This window comes from Panthera tigris, chromosome B3, assembly GCF_018350195.1.
Source record: "Panthera tigris isolate Pti1 chromosome B3, P.tigris_Pti1_mat1.1, whole genome shotgun sequence".
Lineage (NCBI taxonomy): Eukaryota > Metazoa > Chordata > Mammalia > Carnivora > Felidae > Panthera > Panthera tigris.
Genome location: NC_056665.1, coordinates 145520944 through 145536960, shown reverse-complemented (window position 1 = coordinate 145536960; position 16017 = coordinate 145520944). Strand labels below are relative to the sequence as shown.

General features: G+C 61.3%; 2 protein-coding genes across 7 annotated transcripts in view; one reads left to right on the top strand and one right to left on the bottom strand.

Moving 5' to 3' along the window:
• CDCA4 (cell division cycle associated 4) overlaps nucleotides 1–3655 on the top strand; it is a 29856-nt gene extending 26201 nt beyond the window's left edge. For 5 of the 6 annotated variants that reach the window (XM_042990722.1, XM_042990726.1, XM_042990727.1 and 2 more), the window contains one exon: nucleotides 1092–3655. In XM_042990722.1, coding sequence (XP_042846656.1) covers nucleotides 1098–1781 — 684 coding nt within the window. In that variant the 5' untranslated portion in view covers nucleotides 1092–1097 and the 3' untranslated portion in view covers nucleotides 1782–3655. The remainder of the gene's footprint in view (nucleotides 1–1091) is intronic. The other variant, XM_042990723.1, reaches the window with a different exon arrangement.
• Nucleotides 3656–8878: 5223 nt separating this feature from the next.
• Nucleotides 8879–15992, bottom strand: CLBA1 (clathrin binding box of aftiphilin containing 1). The gene is made up of 5 exons (XM_042990720.1): nucleotides 15231–15992; nucleotides 13528–13673; nucleotides 11857–11986; nucleotides 10669–10782; nucleotides 8879–9682 (listed from the first exon to the last, which is right to left on the bottom strand). Exons 1-5 carry the CDS (start codon nucleotides 15678–15680, stop codon nucleotides 9518–9520), a joined length of 1005 nt encoding a protein of 334 aa, XP_042846654.1. The 5' UTR covers nucleotides 15681–15992; the 3' UTR covers nucleotides 8879–9517.
• Between the last annotated feature and the right edge of the window lie 25 nt (nucleotides 15993–16017).

The window sequence follows — 16017 nt, the reverse complement described above, 5'->3', positions numbered from 1 at the left end:
AGCTGTGGGTCTCTGCTCCCGGCTGCCCCCGTGGTGGTGCTCACCCTTGCCGTGCAGGGCCAGCAGGAGAGGCAGCCCAGAGTCCTGGTGGTAACTCGGGCCACTTGAGTGAGTTTTGTTGGGCCCTGAATCAAATCGGTTGTCATGCAGGTTTGGGATTTTAGAGTTGGTTGAAAAGAGAACTAAAAGTTAAACGTGGGGGGCGGGGGGCACCTGGCTGGCTCGCTTGGTTAAGCATCCGACTCTTGATTTCGGCTCAGGTCACGATCTCGCGGTTTGTGAGTTCGAGCCCCACTTTGCGCTCTGCGCTGACAGCACAGAGCCTGCTTGCCGATTCTGTCTCCCCCTCTCTCTCTCTGCCCCCTCCCCTGCTCCCACTCCTCTCTTTCGAAGAAAAAAAAGCCGAAGAGATACAGTGGTTTGCCACAGAGGAACCCTGGACACTTAATTCTCCCCCCCCCCTCCCGCCCCCTCACAGGTTATCTTGTAGTTTGACCTAATCTTACATTGATTCTCAGTGTACTCATCAATTCTAAGTAAGTGACTTTTACAAAAGTGATGAGAGAAAAAACTTGCGTAAAAGTTGTATTTGCCGCCACAACAAAAACCTTGAATCCTGTCCCACCAGCAGTGAGTGAAACCTCTTTCATGTGTTTTGGTGGTAAACGCTTTAATTCACTGGTTTACAAACCGCTGATTCAAGTCAGTGTGAGCCAGGTGCTGTGGTGGAAATGGTAGAGAGTTTCAGAGACTGTGGGTAAGTCCGACCTGTTTGCTGTTCTGGGAAAAGTAGTCTGGGGGGGGCGATAAGCTAGGGTTACTTAGTGTTTTAGGCTTTTTATTTGGGAGTAATTGTAGACACGCAGGCCCTCGGGGAGAAATGATCTGGAGGTGCACCTTCTGGCCGTTTAAAGAGGGTGCCGGGCGTGGCCGTGCTGCAGGTACCTAAGGACGCTCACGGAGGGGGGAAGGGGTGGCCGCGGCAGCCCCCGCCCGAACCCCCACCTTTGACGACTGCAGACTGAGTCGGGGCGGGGGGTGTCTGGGGGGGACTGGAACGTGCTAATCGGGGCCCGCCTCGCTCTCCGCAGGGCAGGATGTTCGCACGAGGGTTGAAGAGGAAGAGCGCCGAGGACGCGGAGGACGCGGACGGGGGCGTGGCGGGCGTTCCGGCCGCGCCCTCCTACACCCTGCAGCGGCAGTCGCTCTTGGACATGTCCCTCGTCAAGCTCCAGCTGTGCCACATGCTGGTCGAGCCCAACCTCTGCCGCTCGGTCCTCATAGCCAACACGGTCCGGCAGATCCAGGAAGAGATGACCCAGGACGGGACCTGGCGGGTGGTGGCGCCCCAGGCCGCAGGGCGGGCGCCCCTGGACCGCCTCGTCTCCACGGAGATCCTGTGCCGCTCGGGGCGGGAGCAGGAGGGCGAGGGAGACGGCCCCCTGCCAGACCCGGCCCCGGGACAGGCCCCGAGGCGCCCGCAGAGCAGCCCCTGGGGACTGGACGGCTCCCGGGAGGGCAGAGGGGGCTTTCAGAAGTCGCTGGATCACATATTTGAGACGCTGGAGAATAAAACCCCCGGGTCCGTGGAAGAGCTGTTTTCGGACGTGGACAGCTCCTACTACGACCTGGACGCGGTGCTGACCGGCATGGTGGGCGGCGCCCCCTCCGGCCCCGGGCTCCCGGCCTTCGCCCCCGCGGCCGCCGCGCCCCCCAGTTCCACCTGCAGGTCGGATCTGGGGGAGCTGGAGCACGCGGTGGAGATCCTGGTGGAGACCTGAGAGGGCAGCCGGGCCCCGGTGGGACTCGTGGCGGAGGGGCCCCTGCGGCCTCCGGAGCGCGTGGCCTGGGCGTCTGCGGGCTCGGCCCCTGGTGTGTCTGCGACGGGGAGAACGTTCCAGAACAGCATCCCGTTGCCCTGTGCCCTCTGTCCTCCAGCGGGCTGGGCGGTTTCCTTCGGGCTAGCCATCCAAGCCGGCCTGACGCCCGCCGGCGCCCTGGGTGCCAGCCCCTCTGCCCTCCGTCCCCCGCCACAGCTCTGTGCAGGGCCCGTTCCGGGCTCGGTGTCCAGCCTGATGTAATTTGAGATAGGTGACGTTTTTTAAATTAAGTTTTATATGTTTGGGGCAATATTTTGTCTTAAGATCTATTTTTTAAACGTTTTATACTTTTATCTTTTTAGATTTTGTCAGCTATTCAAAGTATATTTTTCCTATAAACATTTTCTGCTGCTACATTAGGAACTTACAACCTGAACAGTTGCAGTTGGCGTATTTCATTGTTTAAGGTTTAGATAAGGACTTTGTTTCGGGTGGAACTTCGGGCAGCTCCGTGTAGCGCACGTGTGTCATGAATTTCCACTTCACGTCGGTGCGAACCTTCTCCGCGTCCTCGTCGGGCGGAGCAGTGCCTCGTAGTCTCCAGTGTCCTTACCGGCTCCGCTGCGCCGGCTGTGTCTTCGTTAGAATCACATGCGGATTCTGGGGGGTTTATTTATGCCTATTTATATGTAAGTGTTGGAGAAGGGCCCATCCTGTCCACCGGAGATCTTGGGGCGGGGTCTCAGGTGGTGCCTTCAGAGGATCCGACCCTCGCGGCCCTTCCCGTGCGGTGCTCCCAGCGCGACCGGGCTTTCCCTGTGTCCCGCCGCTGTCGAGAGTCCCCCCGCGGTGTGAACATTAAACAAGGGGAACCTCGCTCAAAGGGAGTCAGGAGGCCAGAAGGGGGCTTCCGCGCCGCACCTGCGGACGTCGAGAATTGCCGGTCACAGACCCTACAGGAGACCCCTGAACGGGAAGGAGTCAGTGCCAGCCCCCACGGGAAAAGGTGCACATTTGCTCTCCCACCAGAAACCGACGGCCCGCGACCACTCAGCCAGAGAGAAGCCCTCGTCACCCTGGACCCCGCTTCTCTCCAGTGGACTTTGGTTCAGAGCAGCCCTCCCGGCTCCCTCCTTTGTCCGTAAGTGACGTTCCTCCCGTTGGTTGCTTGGGCTTGCCTGTGGTTCTCCCATAGCGTGTTTCTCCCAGGTCACAATTCTGTTATTCCTGAATAAACCTAGTTTGCTGGTAAAATAACCGACGTTTATTTTAAGGTCAACACTAGCCACACTGGTGTGCACGGAGTCTGCCGCGTGCCAGGTGACACTAGTGCTGGGACAGAACCGTAAGGTTAAGTCAGGTTAAATCCAGACCTAAGGAAGTCTGGACTCCTGCCCGTGTGGCTTCTCAGTCCCGAGGGCAGTTGATGGTGGGGTTGGTGGGGCGGTGCCACTTAAGTGGGCTCTGGTGTACCGTGTATGCATCCCTGACCTGCCCTGGCCACGGGGAGCGCCCAGACCTTCTGTATTGTTTTCACTAGTTTACAAGTAAGACTGCGCTCACCCCGTCCCACCCCTGCCCCGTTGCTGTTCCTCATGCTTTTTCTTCCTTACCCAGCCCTTAGCCAAAAAGGTTTGTTTTCTCTCATGCGTAGGACCATTCTTTAATTAATCAGTCGTGTATACATCACTTTATTAAAACATTATCCAACAAACAAGATGGAAGTGTGTTTATTATCTGCTTCGTCACGCCACAGCATAATCCTTGAGTGGATCTTTTTCGGCTGGGTTACCTATTTCGCTTGTGTTAAATATGTGCTAAATACGAGGTGGAGCGTTTCCACCTTGCTGAGCAGACGGGCTTCTGGTTCAGCACCCGTCCTCTCTCCCAGTCCCCCCGGCAGGAGCAAGGGCAGCGCCCTTGGAGGAGCCAGTGGTGGGATGCGACATCCCACGGGTTGCTGTTGCCTTCCGATTTTGAAAGTACTTTTGCCTCGTGGAAAATAGAGTGTATGTGTTTTATAACCAATAAACCTGAAGCAATGTGACAATTAGTAAGGGAACTTCGTTTAGAATGGAGTCAGGAGGCCAGCAGGGGGAGTTCTCACGCCCACCGTTCCTTGCCCACTGCAGACCCGATGGGAAGAATTGCGCCTTGCTCATGGGTACTGTGGTACTCTCCCAGCAGGAGGAAGGGAGATTTCCTCCTCCCCTGGCAACAGCCCAGCCAATGAGAGACCGCCCCAGCTGAGCCCAGGAGAGATGGCCATAGCCCAGCAAATGAGAGACTGTCCCAGCTCAGCCAATGAGAAACCTCAATACTTCCCACTTTATACTTCCCAGCTTACTCCAATGGATTTTTTGCTTACAACAGTCCATCCCACCCGCCACTCCTCTATAAAATAGCATCCTCGGGGCGCCTGGGTGGCGCAGTCGGTTAAGCGTCCGACTTCAGCCAGGTCACGATCTCGCGGTCCATGAGTTCGAGCCCCGCGTCGGGCTCTGGGCTGATGGCTCGGAGCCTGGAGCCTGTTTCCGATTCTGTGTCTCCCTCTCTCTGCCCCTCCCCCGTTCATGCTCTGTCTCTCTCTGTCCCAAAAATAAATAAAAAACGTTGAAAAAAAAAAATAAAATAAAATAGCATCCTCCCCTTCGCGGGGTTTGCTTTTGGCTCTGGGGGAGAGCTTGCTTGTGGTGTACTGAAATTCTGTTATTCCCAGGTAGATCCATCTTTTGCTGATAAAATAACTGGCAGTTTTATTTTTAAGGTTAACTAGTATTTTTGTGTCTTTATAGCATTTTTTTTTTTAACGTTTATTTTTGAGCGAGAGAGACAGAGAGTGAGCAGGGGAGGGGCAAGAGAGAGAGGGAGACAGACAATCCGAAGCAGGCTACGGGCTCTGAGCTGTCAGCACAAGAGCCCGACGTGGGGCTTGAACCCACAAACTGAGATCATGACCTGAGCCGAAGTCAGACGTTCAACCTACCGAGCCACCCAGGCGCCCCTGTATCATTTCTTTATTTTTCGGTCTTGGTAGTAGTTGCAGTGTCTGTCTTCCCAGCTTTCGAAAGTGTGGCATTTTCTGAAAATGTGGACCATGGTGCACTCCAGGGGAGGAGCCAAGCCGGGCCTTCGGGGCCCCCACCTCACTGACAGCTAACCCTGAACTCCCAGCTCTTACCAGCGCCCTTTCCCCTTTGCTCTTCTGATGGTCTCCCAGCTGCCGCTCTCGTTCCAGAGGCTCCCTCCTGGTGCTTGGTGGCCTGGCTGTCCTGGGCAGGGCCAAGTGGGGGGGGGGGGGTGCTGGCCCTCGGTCATCCCAGTCATGCTGGTGGACACCCCGACTCCCCTAGAAGCACCTGAGCTTCCCCGCCGAGGAGCAGAGGCAGGTGGCCGGTTGCTGAGGACGGACCTAACGTAAAAGCAGGACTCAGGCCCTGTAAGCGCCAGTGTGGACATGGTCACGTGTTTTATAACCGTTGCAGAAGGAAGGTGTGGGGACCGCAGCGCGCTCAGGCTGCTGTGTTCACTCCACCTGTCCGTGCAGCTCTGCGCTCTGGGTCAGGGAGGTCGTCATCAGCACCAAGACACCGGATGCAGGACAGCCCATCCTCGCAGGGAGAGCAGGAAAACAAGGAGAGGAGCCTGGGTCCACAGTGGCCCCCAGCAGCTGCCGGGCACCCTGAGTCAGTGGCCTGTGGCCTGACGCGCCCTCATGCAGGGGGTGCCTCTTGACCCTGTGTCCCAGGATTCACCTACCCCAAGGTCAGGGGTGGGGCAATATCAGGGGCCTGGCCTAGTTCTGTAGCCGGAGCCTGTGTGCCCAAAGCCCAGGCCCCATGGTGAGGACGGAGATGTGGGTGAGCTCCTTGCCCCATGGCCATGCTGTGGGGGCCGCCCAGTGGGTACGGGGGTCACCCTGGTGAGCGTGCACACATGTGCATGCACGTGTGTGTGTGTGTGCACGTGTGTGTGCCTGTTGGGCGAGGCACACAGGGGGTGATTCCCTGGGGGTGGTTTAGGGTTTGCTTTTCTGTCCTGGATTGTTGTTCGTGTCCCCCAGATTCATATGTTGAAGCCTAACCCTTGGTGTGATGGTGTCAGGAGGGGCCTCTGGGAGGTGCTTTCCTGCTGCCCCCCCCCCCCCGCCCTGGAGGCACACGGTGAAGGGGTGAAGTCGGCTGGCCGTGAACCAGGGCAGCCCCGCGGGTCTCCAGCCTCCAGCCCTGTGGGAAGGAACTGTTCTAGCGCCCGAGCCGCTGAGACGCAGCTGAGACACGGTGTCACCCCTGGCACCTGCCCGTCCCGTAGGACACCTCCCGCCCGTCTGGTCCCCGCGTCGCGGAAGCCGCCTGCATCCTGCGCTTGGGGCCCAGAGCCCGGGCCTCGGCCCCGTCTTCCTTCGTGCGGACAGCACACTCTGGGGGGCTCGGCGACGGGGGGGCGGGGGGCCACGGGAGTCTCAGAGGAAGCGGAGGAAGGCCTTCCTGGAGGACAGGACGCACCCTCGAGTCGGGGGGCCGGCGGCCTCTGTGCCTGTTGCCAGTGGCGACCGGTTGCCACCTTTGTTCTCTGCTTTTTCCTCAAAGACTCTTAGAGCAGATGTGAGATGTTGAAACATCTTGCCGGTGAATACATCCTAGACCTCAGAACCGCAACCCCGTGTGGCGGTGAGGAGACAGACACTAATTCCTTCACACCAGCCACCGCAACGTGGAGCTCCGTCACTGGGGTGCCGCGTGCACCTGAACTGCGGGGACCGATTGGTGGCGGTTCGCGCAGGAAGGGACCGGCGCTGCTCTGCCCGGCTCGGGTCTGGCAGTGGAGCGCGGGGTCGGAGAGGGTCTGTCCTGCTGGCTGGCGGGGGAGGGGGGGGGTGTTGCCGGTCACCTCCTGTGTGTCCGCGTCGAGCACGGGCCTTGGCTCCAGTCGTCGCCGCTCCCCGTTTGGGTGGCTTCTGCTCTCATGTCCGTTCTTTGAGCCTACAGCTCTCTCTCTGGCACCTTGACGTGACAGCCCGGCCGGTGGCTCTTACGCTGGCCTCGTTCCCTGATGCGCGCGCGCACGATGGCCGTCCCCTCCAAGCTGTCCCTCCCGCCGCCCCGTTTGGGTGCCGCACCTCCATCCTCATTCAGTTTAACCTGAGGAGCCCGCCCGCGTCCTCCCTGCGGGAAAGTTCTTGGCCATTAAATCCTCGAATATCTCTCCCCTTTGGCTCCGGCTCCTGGTCCGCCCCGCAGACCCCGGACACTCGGTTCTGTCTTCCTCCCCACTCTGGTCTCCGTCCTGCCCGCATGTTTCCCGGTGACCCGTCTTCGCTGGGCCCTCCTGCAGAAGGACTCACCCTCGAGGTCACGGCCTTCACTTCTGGCATCTCCATTGTTCCGTTTGATCATTCCCACGTCTTCCGCGTGTGGCCCGCTTTTCCGCTGGATCCCCACCTCTTCTTATTTTCCGGTCTTTGGCTTTGCCCGCCTGGGCCCTCTCTGCTTCTGCTCCCGTTGACTGGGGATCAGGGTTTTGTTGCATTTGGATCGTCTTGCGAGGTTTTCCCGAGTGCCGGGCGTTTGGATGAGGGGAGCAGAGACTGGAATGTCTCACAGTTAGCCGGACAGGTTCCTGGCGGGGCGTGTCCTCCTCACCCGCCGTTCGGCTGGGTCTGGGCCCCGTGGCAGCTCGGTGAGTGTCGCCCGGGCCTCGAGGTGGCAACAGGGCAGCACTGGTGAGGTGCTGGCCGTCAGCCTGTTTCCGAGCCGGGCCGCCATGACCTCAGATCACCGGAGGCTCCCTCTGCCCCCGTCCCAGGTCCATCCACCCTGCTGGTCTTCCTGGCCCTGGTGGACCACCCTCGCCCAGGGCAAGGGCCCGGCCCCGCCACTCCTCCCAGAGGGGTCTCTCGGTTTCCGGCCCCCACTTCTGAGAGGCTGGCTTCTACTTGGGGGTTTTCTGCAGGCTGTCCCCCCCTTACACCCACTCTTACCATTGCGAGCCCTCCGCGAGGGCTGAGAGCCGCAGACCTACTGGGTGCTGGCCCTCGAGACCCCAGACTCTGCCAGCAGGCCGGGTCAGCCACCCCAGGGTCCTGCCCCGCCCCTGGGGGCACTGAATTTAATTAACGTAGGCTCCTGTGTGTCCTCGGCTCTGTGATTATTTTGAACCCTGACTGTGTAGCTAACGGGGCGTGTTCTGGTCAGGGTGACAGTGGCAGCCTCTTGGGATGGGTGTCCCTGAGTCAGGGGACCGGTCCGCACTGACCCTCCCGGTTCACTAGGCCCCCAGCTTGAGCAGACTGGCCAGACATCAGGACAGGGAACCAGAGCCAAACTTGGTGTCCGCTTGCACGTGGACCGAGGGACAGGGACAGCCCTCCCTCTGGCTCAGGGAGCCGGACGCTGGGCTGGCTGGGGCCCAGGGGCGGTCACTTTTCTGAGGTCTGTGAGGCGCTGGCTTACCGGCAGTGGGGCGGGGGGCAGCCATGGGGGGTTCAGTGCCCGCGTCTGAGAGGGACTCTGGGTGGCAGGAGGCAGGACACAGAATGGCCTATTTTAGCTTCAGGTCTGACTTTAACCAGAGGCCGGAGATGACGGCAGGGCCCCAGGAGGCCCCAAGGTGGTTCTGCCCTTTGGTGAAAGCAGTGTGAGAACACTTGTGCCTTTTTCTGGCTGAAAATAAAAAATCAGGGCAGATTCCCAGACATATGGCACTAAAAAGAAACAAAACTGTTACCCCTTAACATGAACCTCAAAACCACATGCAGTCTGGCGGAGGGTGGCCAAGGACCCACTGTGCTGGTCCTCCCCGTGACAGGTGACATCTGCCGGTCAGTGTGTCCCCACAGCGTCACTCTTTGGGTCTGACACCTGGGTTGACGGAGCTGGCATCTGAGGCCAGCCCCCTGTTGTGGTCTCCCGGCCACAAGTGTGGCCTTGGAGGGACAGAAAGGTCTTCTCTGCCAGCCTGGGGTCCCCAGGCCTCTGCAGAGGGACGGGGCCGGGGCTTCCGGGCAGGCACAGGCTGAGATGACAGGACTCTGGCAACAGACCCACACAGCAGATGAATCAGCGAGAACATGGGCTTATCCAGGCCATTTTATTTAATAAAATTTTACAAAACTCAGTGCCTCCGCCAGAACCAGAGAACGCTCGCTTGCTCGGGGTTGGAGAGCAGGGCCGACGCAGAGAGAGGCCGCTGGATGGCAGTGGTCCAGGTGAGCACTCACGGGGCTCTGGGGAGACCACGGCTTGGCTTTCCTGCCGCGTGGGCCCTGCCCAAGGTGCGCCCGAAACACACTCAGGGCTTCCTGGGCGCCGGGACGGCTGTCTCCTGGTGACACCCCCCACCGAGAGCCAGGCCACCCCGGTGCGCCCCCCGCAGTGCTATGCCGGCAGCCAGACCTGGGGCCCCTCACCAGGCAGAGGACCCCAAGTGCCACCCGGGTTCATGTGAGGCTGGGGCAGAGCTCCTGGGGGGCGCAGGGCGCCTCCTTCCCGTTGGGGACAGCTCTGCAGAAGGACATACTCCTAAAGCGGTCAGACCCCAGCGTGCGCCAGTAGGCGCGGGAGTGGTTTGCACAGGGATCCCAGGAAACCGACTTGGGGTTTGAGAAACTCCCCCACAAAATAGTTCTGGTTTCCAGTAGCAAACTGAGCCAGTAAGAAAATGTAAACTTTCTCATAAAAATACCAAGGACTCCCGTCTTAGCAAACGTTACTATTAAACAAGGTCATTTTTAGGTTACGTGGACTGAAAATCTTCTTTTTCCGTGGAACTGGGATGTACTGGCCGCTGCTGCGTAAGGGGGTCTTCAGAAAGAGGCTCCACGCGGTCAGGCTCCCCTGTCTGCCGCCGGAGGGCCCCGAGAGCTGGCGTGGGAGGAGGGGCACGGTCAGGGTGTGGAAGGGCCAGTGGACCCGCCGTCCCCGGGGCCGGCCTGCTGCGCCCCGCCCCGCGGGGCTTTCTCTCCTGTCCTCATGAGGTCAACGTGAACGCGCACGGGACACCGCCGACAGCTCCCTGGCTTCCCGCAGAGCAAATGGGGCACCACGCCGGGAAGACGGCCAGGCTGTGCGCCGGGGCCAGGGCCACATGGGGCCTCCTCGACCCGAGTGATTCTACGACCCCAGCCCGTGGCCCCCCCCCCCCAAGCAGCCGTGGGCCCGTTTCCTACAAGGGGTCACAAGGCCCTTGTGCTGTGTGTCGGGCCCTTCCCGCCCGTTTCCCGCAGCGTCTGTGAACCTCCCCCTGCACCTGCTGCGGACGTGTGGGCTACTGTGAGTGGTGCCGCTGCGGAAGCTTCTATGTCTTGCTGCTGTAAGATGGTCCCTGCCTCCTGCCCTGTGGCATTTTCCAAAGAGCAGGTCGACCAGCGTGCTTGGGCGTTGCTGCAGATGGCCGTGCGACCAGGCGACAGGGCCCTCTCCCGCGCTCCATCCTGCCCTCCCAGCGTCCGCGCAGCAGCCCGGCCCTCCCCAGCACGCACTGTCCCCCGTGTGCCGCTGCCCGCCTGGGGCCGGGGGCCTGCCGAGCCGACCCCACCGGTGCCCCAGCTCCTGGTACCGGAGGAGGGCAGAGGCGCCCTCACTCCCAGGAAAGGCTTAGCCCCGCCCCCGCCGCCCGCTTGGCCGCGCCCCCCCCCCCCAACCCACTGCCCAGTGGAGCCTGGCCGTCCTGTGGTTTCCCTGCGGCCACCCGCCGCCCTCCAGTTCCCCTGGGAGACCTGCCCCCACCGGCCGCACCTGCCCAGACTGTGGGAACGCGACTTTCTCTAAGTCCGCGGCACTTAGGCGGGAAGTGCCAACACACACCCACGAGGCCAGCACCGCCCACGGCCTGTCCAGAGGCGGCTCACCTGAGTGTGGACCAGGGCCCCGCAGGGCTGCGCACAGACGGTGCGCACACCTAGGTCTTCAGGCTCTTGGAGGTCGGAACGTTCCAGAATGTGACCCAGGTCTCCAGAAAGGTTCTAGTGAGACAAACCAGTGTCAGCCAGCGAGAAGGAAGCTAAAAGGCCACTTTGCTCTTTCTCTTTGGTAACTCAGAGCCCTCTGGCACAGTGCACTGGAATACTGCGACATGGTGACTTGGTCCCCATCCTGCTGGCACCCGGCCCAGGGCCACCCTGTCCCTCCAGGACTGCAGGGCCCCTCCACCTCCTCAAGTCAAGTCTTTCGCCACCTCCAGGGTGAGCCCCCAGCCCTGGAGCTGTCCCACCTCGGAGCCTCCGGTTCAGGAGGCCGCCCCCTTCCCCGGCTTCCTGGCCGCTTTCCTCGCACGAACACAGCGCCAGGGTGGCCTCGGGGCCCCTCGCTTCCCTCCTGGCCGGCCCCACGAGGCCCCTCGGCCAGGGCAGCCTCCGGTCCCAAGGCCCTGTCTTCGCTGAGGCCTGCGAGCCCCTTTTAGGTTTCCCGCGTTTGAACATTTTCATAACACGTAAAAACAGAAAGGCATCTCTGCCCACTCTGTTGCCAAAAGATTGCTCTTGCTGCGATTTGCGTCTTGGCTCACTCGCAGCCGGCCCTCCCGCTGCAGCCCAGGCGTCGCCAGCCCCTCCCCTGCCACCCCTCTGCTCCAGCTTTGCTGGCTCCCAGCTCAGGTGCGAGGGCCCCACCTGGTGGCTAACCTCACACCTCTGCCTGCTGCGCTCAGGCCGCAGCTCCAGCCCCCTCCTCCACCCTCCCCTCCTCAAGGGGAGCCCCCCACCTCAACCCGCCTGCCGCCCCCCCCCCCCACCATGCTGTGTGTGTCATCGCCTTCTGCCACAGCCCCTCCTCACTGCGCGACAAGGGCTGGGCCGCGCGGGGACATCCGTCAGCCTGGCGCAGGGCAGGTGCCTAATGCCAAAGAACTGACCCATCTCGCCCCTTCCCTACCTGCGTTCCACGCTCCCCCCACCGTGCTGGAAACCAGGGAGTCTTCTCTCCCACCTGCTGTTTCCTGACAACAAGGTCCCCTACCCCCGGCCGTGGCCTCAGGATGGCCTGCCAGGTCGCTGCGGAGCCCGGCTGCACCCCCGGAGTCACAGCTACACCCGCATCACCTTCCGGGCAGCATCCATTCCGAGAACAAGCAACAAGTTTTCCTGGCACCGGGACTCGCTCCAGAGCCATCGGGAAGTGGATGTGCTATCTGTGTTCTGAAGAGCTCCCCAGAGCCTCCCGGACTCAGAACTGGAAAATAAATGCATTAATTAAATTAATTGAAAGGTAACAAGAAAGTCTTCAGAGAAAAAGAGGGGCAGTGGACCTTTGAAAATCCTGAGAGCAGAGTGTCCCCTGCAGAAATACCAGGCCGTGTCACCGGGCATTTATTCAGCCAACACCTGCTACCCCGGGGACACCCGGCACGCCTTCCCTCCTCTCCTGCTTTATTTCTCCCCTGAGAGCACACCCCTGGCGCTGTCTGACTTCTCGTCACGACTCAGTGTCTCCTCCAAGCGGTGGAAGCTCCTAGAGCCCGGTGCTCCTCTGGTTTTGTTCCTCAGCAGCTGGGGGACCACGAGCGGCACTGGGTGCCACAGAGACACTCGAAAACCAGGGGCAGAGCGACGCTCAGAGGACGAACCCCTGGGTGTCTCTCACGCACCGTCCACGGTCACGAGCCATCCCCCCACCACGTGCCGTGCACGATTTCTAGCCCCCCCTTCAACCACGTGCCGTCCCCGGTTGCTGGCCCAGCTCCCACGAGGCAAGGGGAGGTGTGCCCACGGAGAACCACAGCAGGGGCAGTTACACCAAGTGCCCACATCATTCCCAAGTAGTCCTCTTGCTCGCACACCCCAAGGTACCCCCTGCCTTCCATCCCACAACCGGGCCCAGCCCCGCCAGACCTGGCCCCCGGGACCACCCACCCTCTGGGTGTCTGAGGCTCATGCTGCCACCTGAGGCCCCTCTACCTGCCTGCTGGCCCGGACCACACCTCGGGGAAGCACCACGTCCGCAGGGCGTACGGCCCTCTGGGCCATGGTGGTCACAGCCCCCTGGGCTTCGGGCCTCTGTCCCCAGGCCTCTGCGGGGGCTTCCCCGGGGCGGGGGGGCAGCCACCGGCTTGGACCCCAGGAGTGGCCTGTCTGCAGAGCTTCCTCTCTGACAAAGAGGCATGGAGGGGCCAGGGGAGCCAGCTCCCGCCGACCTTCACCTCCTGCCGTGGCCTTGGCCCAGTGGACCTCAAACTTTCCCGCCGGGACACACCACCCCCTGAGCGGCCCTCGTCCCTCTGTCAGTCCCAGTGGAAGCGCGTCTTAGGCAACGGCCGTCTGCAAACAGCCGCATGGTGACTCCTTTAGGAAGCCGGTCCCCAGGGCGGCCAGCCTTCCGCTCCACACCAGATGCACACAGGCTGTCAGGAACGTCCCTCCAGGGCGCTGGGCTGTTTTCTTGGGGGCCCAGGACCATTCGGTCAGGTCACCCAGGAGGCCCCTGTGCTCACGGCCCAGGCCCCCGTCCTTTCCGCACCCCCAGCATGTGCAGGGAGGCACCAGGAGCTGGCACTCGCCGGCCCGCCTTGCCCCGGGTGAGCTGATGGGGGTGGAGGGGGCCACACGTGGGTCTGAGAGAAGGGACCGTGGCCAGAGCGTCAACCCACACGCCCCTCTGTCCGTGAGGGCCCCATGGCCCCAAGGTTGTGGGGACTTCAGGAGAGACGGGCTCCCGATAAAGGTCCACTTTGTCAACCAGAAGCATAAATGTTAGTTGCGATTTAAGTTCATTACCACAGTATGTGTCCAGGTCCACAGCCAGGTTTTCCCTCACTGCTCATTTCTAAGATGCGGCCTAAGGGGGAGACACCTTCAGTTGCCTGCTGGACTGGTACTTCCTGAAAAGCAAACCTGAAAACATCCTCATAGCTGAGAATGAGCTGAAAAGAAGAGAAAAACACATGGACGTTAGAAGAGATACATTACAGGGTGCCCGGGTGGCTCAGTCGGTTAAGTATCTGACTTTAGCTCAGGTCATGATCTCACGGATCGTGAGTTCGAGTCCCACATCGGGCTCCACGCTGATGGTGCAGAGTCTGCTTGGAATTCTCTCTCTCTGCCCCTTCCGTGTTCCCTCTCTAAAAAATAAATTAACAACAACAAAAAAAAAGACTAGAAAAAATACATTACATCACCTTATACCAAATACATAATTTTGGCGTAAATGAAACGTGTAATGATTGTACCATTACTGTTACCAAAACAGGACATGCTTGTTCCCATGGGGTGTGGGACAGCGAGATTAGGGCACAACACTCAAGCTTCGTCAGACACCTGAGAAAGAGGCACTCATAAAAATGTGTTTCCCGCATGTTAACTGGCTGGGAAATCTACCCGCACGACAGTAATGTGGCATTTCCTTGGGAGATGATCTGAGGTTGGAAAGGTTAGGGCGCGAAGCCCTGAAATGAGGGCTGTCTGAAGTCCAGCAGGAAGTGACAGGTGTGCCCGCTGGGAGGCTGGGGGCAAGGGCGGGGGTGCAAGCCGACAGGGCCGGGAACCCAGAGAGCTGTTGGAGATGTGCGCGTGCACGATGTATATATTGAGGTCAGTGGGGTGGTTTTCTGCGTTCACCTAGCGTCTCCTGCAAAGTTCACACTATCCTCAGATTGTTCCCTGACCTATTAATCACGCTGGAACACAAGTCCTGTTTCCAACACAAGTGGTGAGCAGAGCGGGCCCCATGCACAAAGGGGCCCGTCAGAGGCTGGGGAGAGCCCAGCTGCTCGGGAAACACACAGCTCGTCCCTAGAACCAGTGGAACCTTTCCTCTGGTCCCTTCTTCATCTTACTCCCTCTGTTCTCGTGGAATCCAGGGTTAGCCCTTGGGAAGAGACCGTAGAGGAAGAGAAGCCAGGGGCGGAAGAGGAAAACAAGAAAAAGCCGCATGAGAGGCAGTCACAGAAAAGGTAGACCTGGTGGTCAGGTCGGGAAGGGCAGAGCAGGGCGCCCAGGGGATGAGGCCTGGGCTCTCCGGGCCATCCCCAGCACCCGATCGTCACACAGACTGCAAATGACTCTTGGTGACGCTGTCTAAACAGGCAGACTGACAGCTGAGACAAAAAACTCTCTCCCAAGTGCCCGACCTGAGGCCAGGAAAGCACAGCCGGGTTGAGGGCAGTCGGATGCTGGAGGCCTAAGTAGGGGACGGTGGGCACAGGGCTCGTAGAGGCCTCAGGAGGGGAGGCAAGGCGAGGCCGATGTGCCCGACCCCGGACAGGTGGGCACAGAAAGCGGCCCAGTTCCCGAGTCCCCCCAGGCGCGGTCCCCTTCTGCAGCCTCATTCCTTCCCTGTGTCAGGAGGCCAGCCAGCCAAGGACGAAGGCCAAGAGAGAAACAGGCCTCCTGTCTGGCCAGCCCACTGAAGCTGGAGGCCGGCGGCGTGTAGAGGGCTCGCTGTGCCACACGACGGCGGACACGGGGACTGGCAGAAATACCTCGGAGGCGGAGGTGCCGGGGGTCCCGGCCGCCCAAGGCCCGCCCCGCTGAGGCTGGCCAGAACCCCGCTCCTTTGGAGTGGAGGCCGCGCTCTGCAGCCCGCGTCCCGCGTGTCTGTCCCGGAGTTCAAAGGGTAGGGAGAAGTGTGGAGACTTGGCTGAAGATTCCTGAAAGCCTTCGAACTCCCCCCAGGCGCTGCTGTGCTCCCCAGGGTCCGGAGTGCTGACCGTGCAGGCGGAAACGCCGTCGCCGCCCCCGGAGGTCCTGGGGGCGCTCCTCATGCACTGCGCCCCGGCTCCTCTCCGCCTCCCGGGCGCCGGGCTGGCCCCGCTGTCTCTAGAGGCCCGGTAGAGGGACACCTCGCCCGCTCCCTCGTTGCCCGCGCGCGGAGACCCGCAGACAGGGGGCGCGTGACCGGGCCCTGCCTCCCGCAGCCGCTGGCCCTGCATTTCGGCGCCGCCGGGCCCGCATAGACGCCGCGGGGAGACACCCACACCGCCGTGCCGGGGCTGCCCAGCGCTGCACCGGGCGGGGGCCGGGGGCCGCCGGGGCCTCCTCGGCAGCGCGGGAGGCCTGCTGTGTGGCCAGGGTCGCTGTGGGACCGACACAAGCCGCCCGGGGGCAGGGGCCGGAGCCGCGGCCCGGCTTCCTCCTGCACGCGCCCGGGCGGCCGGTCCAGCGCAGCGGCGTGTCCCGGAGCACAGCAGTCCCCGAGAGCGGGGGCGGCGCGGGGCCCTGGGTCCCCGCGAGGGTCCGGCCTGCAGCCCACCTCGGCCGCTCCGCCGC

Coding starts and splice junctions, on each gene's coding strand:
- CLBA1 (XM_042990720.1), bottom strand. CDS start 15,680: ATGCAGGGCCAGCGGCTGCGGGAGGCAGGGCCCGGTCACGCGCCCCCT. Junction 13,674..15,230: donor CCGGCACCTCCGCCTCCGAG/GTATTTCTGCCA, acceptor TCTTCTTTTCAG/CTCATTCTCAGCTATGAGGA. Junction 11,987..13,527: donor GGACCTGGACACATACTGTG/GTAATGAACTTA, acceptor TTTATTTTCCAG/TTCTGAGTCCGGGAGGCTCT.